Below are 4,004 nucleotides of genomic sequence, written 5' to 3' on the forward strand. Positions count from 1 at the left end.
GCACACACCTCACTGCTGGGCACACAGCCCCTCAGGGGGAGCAGCTGCACCCCCCCAGGCTCGGCTCTGTGAGCAATGTGCAGGTGCACTCTGGGGGAGCTGCATTCCCACAGCTGAGTTTGTTATCAGGCACCAGTCAGCCTTACAGAGATAGGGGGGAAAGCGATGGAACAAAGCAGCCCTAGAGACTGCTTCCAAACATGGTAAGGTACAGGAAGGTGACTGGGAGCAGTCAGCATGGATTTAGTAAGGGGATATCATTCCTGACTGACCTGGTAGCCACCCACAACACAATGACCAGTTTGGTGCATGAGGAGAGCAATCAATAAATACTGTGTATCTCAACTTTCCCAAGGGCTTTGATACTGTATCCCATAACTCCCTCACATACCAGCTGATGAAGTACAGACTAGATAAACGAGGTGGACTCAAAACCAACTGAACTGTGCAGCCCAGAGGGCTGAGCTCAGCAGAGCAAGGCTCAGGTGAAGGCTGATCACTAGTGGAGTACCCCGGGGTCAACAGGGGGGCCAATACTGCATAGCACCTTCATTAGTGACCTGAATGCAGGGACAGAGAGCACCCTTGGCATGTCTGCGGGTGACAGAAAATTGGGAGGAGTGGTTAACAGACCAGGTGGGTGTGCTACTTTCCAGAGGGACCTCTGGAGAAATGGGCTGACAGGAATCTCAAGAAATTCAGCAGGGTAATATGCAGCCCTACAAACAGGGAAGGAATAACCCCATGCACCAGTACAGGCTGGGGGCTGACCAGCTGGACAGCACCCTTGCAGGAAGGGCCCTGGGGATCAGGTGGAAAAGTTTTGCCCACCACTTTAATCCCCACTAGAGACCAACACAGCACTGTTACTTGACATCTGAGCTGCTGTTGTGTGCTACCATTCTTCTGGCTGATTTAAGGCTGAAGGAAAACCCTCTAAAGGAACAACTATAAGAGAATGCTCTTACCTTTCTAGTCGCCTGTTGCTCAGCTGCTGGATTTGCTCCTGCTGCATTGCTGTAAGTGGAGTGTGGAGGCTTTTGGAATTCAGGCTCTGAAACTGAAGACAAAGTCACTTTAAAACCTTCCCCCTTGTGCCACCCTGCCACGGGCATCCTCCAGGGAGGTCCAGGGCACTGACAATCACATGTACCTGGGACTGCTGGAAAGCCCAGGTGATGAACAGGACCTATCAGCATGTTTAGAAACAAACCCATACAACTGTTCTGCTACTTTTTGAGGCTCAGAAGAATAAGTAAAATTAAGAATCACTTCATCAGGCAAAATCGGGGTAAATGTATATGTCATGGGTTACACTTCAGTCCCTGCAAAGGACAGCATTTAAGAGGCCCCAAGTGTTGTGCTGGCAATAATAAACTATGGCTCACCCTCTCTGCTATTTAAGGAAAGATAAGTTGTTCTATTCCCTACAAGTGAGATAAAACCGAAGGTAAGGGATTCAATCAAAATGACAAAGTGAGAGACAAGCACAGACCTTATTCTTTTCCTATTACTTAACTGTTTTTGCTCCCAGAACAAATGACACAATGTATTGACTGGATTCTCGTGCTTCGGGGATCCCATTTATCTCAAACACCTTCTGCCAGTAGTTGACCATATCAGTGGCAGTCAGGAGCCCAGGTCCTGCACTGCAGCTCTGCCTCAGAGACAACTGGTTTGGACTGAGGACACCGGCTTCACTTGGACTCAATCGCCCCGGCACGTGCTGAGGTGAGAGGCTCAACAACCTCCTGAGCAGTGGATGGCTGAGGCATCTCATTGTTGTGCAGTTTCTGGTTTCCACACGTGTTCCTTGTTGCCACCTGCTGATCCAGTCAGTGCTGAGGCTCCCAGGACACCTGGTGCCAACACCAGCCACTGGGGCTGAGCACCAGCTGACCACAGCCAGTGGGTTCTCCTCGGGGCAGCGTGACAGTGGCACTGGTTTGCAGCTCTTCTGGTCTAGAAAACAAGGCAAGAGAACAGGCTGAATTCACCAGATCACAGGTTCCCCTCTGACAGAACACATGCTTGCCCTAATCTCTGCCCACGGGTATAAAACCAACTACTCATAGCCTAAGATTACACCAAAAAAAGACTCAGGTGACAGCCAACCAGCTCTGTCACTGCAATCCACTTCTCCCTAGGTCAGAGGCCAGTCCTTGCCCACAGCAGGGCAGAAACCAGCTGCCTACAGAGGCACAGCACTCCTGCCTGTTCTTGCTCCCAAAAAGCCACTGCCATACCAACCTGCAGCTCCAGCCCTTGGTTCTCCACCCCACAGATCATCCTGGCTCCCTGCAGGAAGAGCTTCAGTCTCTCCCCAGTTCTTTCTTTTACTCCTCTCTGCTCATAAACCCCAAGTCCTAGGTTAGCAGGGATGCTCACAGAAGACCTGGACTCAGTGGGTCAAGGGTCTTCCACACTGTCACTGTCCCCAGAGGGCAAACAAGGGGTCACAGGGCCAGAGCTGAGCTGCTAAGGGCAGAGAAACACTTACAGAGGGAAGAGAAACACTTGGAAGATGCAAAGGCCAGAAAGGGTAAACCCTGCCAGAGGGAAGTCAGTCTCTTAAAGGAGAGAAGAGGCAGAGCCAGACAGAGAGGGAATAAAAACAAACAAGATGACTGCAGGAGACAAAGGAAATGAAACTTTACAAAACAGCTGCTGCATATCACACTTGGAACAGTGGGAAACAAACAGAACAACAACCACATTTTCCTGCTGTGATCCATCTGAAATGAGGGCCCCCCCTCCCTTCTGACTCACAGCCCCTGGAGCAACTGTGGGTTTCCCTGAGAGCCCATTTCCATTCCTCTGTGGATGGCTGCTTTTCAACACTGTCTGGGAGAGGCCACAACCTCCTCTACTCCAGTTGAGAAAGGCACCAGACAGCTAAATCCCTCTCCTGAGCAGCTGGCAGCACCCAGAGCGGCTCCCTGCCCCACAGGAGTGCTGCTGCAGGGACAGCTGGGGATGCCAGCTCTGCTCCAGCCTGGCAGACGCTGGCACCACAGCCCTGCTCCATGGGGCACCTGCCCTGCTCCTGCTGCACAGCAAAACCGTGGGACAGTTGGGCCTCCACTGCCCTCCTCTGTAATATCAAACAGAGCCCAGGAGGAAAACCCTGCAGCAAAGAACTCCAGACTGGCTTACCTGCTACCTCCTGGCAAAGGGGTGGGTGCTGTAAGAGCTCAAGAATCCCCTCCTTACCCTCTGCATTACTCTCAGCAGAGAGACAAACAGTCCCTATGAAGCCTGCCTTTATGTTAAGCATAAGCAGTCTCTCAGATACAGTGTTTACCCAGGCAGCTTCCCACTCCAAGGCCCCGTTTAGGGGATACTGCCACAAGGGGAGCACTAAAGGAATAAAACATTAACAAGCATTAGTGTTGTTAGGGAGGCAGAGAAGACCTTAATTGACCGCAGCTAGAACAATGCTGGCATTCCTGGCATTATTAATCACAGAATCGTTAGGGTTGGAAGGGAGTTCTGGAGAATGTGGAGTCCAACCCCACTGCCAAGGCAGGGTCACCTGGAGCACGTGAGCCAGGAAGACATCTAGGAGGGTTTGGAATGTCTCCAGAGAGGGAGTTCCCACTACCTCCCTGGGCAGCCCATTCCAACATCCAGTCACTCTCTCTGTGTAGCACTTCTTCCTACTGTCCCACCTAAACCTCCCCTGGCGCAGATTAAGACCGAGCCCTCTTGTCCCATTGCTGGTTACCTGGGAGCAGAGCCCCACCTGGCTACACCCTCCTGTCAGGGAGATGTAGAGAGTGGTAAGGCCATCCCTGAGCCTCCTCTTCTCCAAGCTGAACACCCCCAGCTCCTCACAGGACCTGTGCTCCACAGAGCCCCGCCGGGACCGGCACGCGGCCGCTCCTCCCGGCCTTCCCTGCACACCAAGGCCGGGTGGGGGGGGTGTCCCTTGGCCTGAGGGGCGGCGGGGCCCGGGGGCTGCTCTGAGGCGAGCGCGCGCACAGCGACGCCTCACCTCACGG

The 4,004-nt window shown here is 53.0% G+C and overlaps 1 protein-coding gene across 1 annotated transcript in view; it reads right to left on the reverse strand.

The window, feature by feature from the left end:
* Nucleotides 1-3,991, reverse strand: part of HEMK1 (HemK methyltransferase family member 1) — a 25,221-nt gene extending 21,230 nt beyond the window's left edge. The window contains exons 1-3 of the mRNA XM_027640795.1: nt 3,746-3,991; nt 1,520-1,962; nt 969-1,060 (exon numbers count right to left, since the gene is read on the reverse strand). Coding sequence (XP_027496596.1) covers nt 969-1,060; nt 1,520-1,780 — 353 coding nt within the window. The 5' untranslated portion in view covers nt 1,781-1,962; nt 3,746-3,991. The remainder of the gene's footprint in view (nt 1-968; nt 1,061-1,519; nt 1,963-3,745) is intronic.
* Between the last annotated feature and the right edge of the window lie 13 nt (nt 3,992-4,004).

This window comes from Corapipo altera, unplaced genomic scaffold (genome assembly GCF_003945725.1).
Source record: "Corapipo altera isolate COAL_440 unplaced genomic scaffold, ASM394572v1 55, whole genome shotgun sequence".
Classification (NCBI taxonomy): Eukaryota; Metazoa; Chordata; class Aves; order Passeriformes; family Pipridae; genus Corapipo; species Corapipo altera.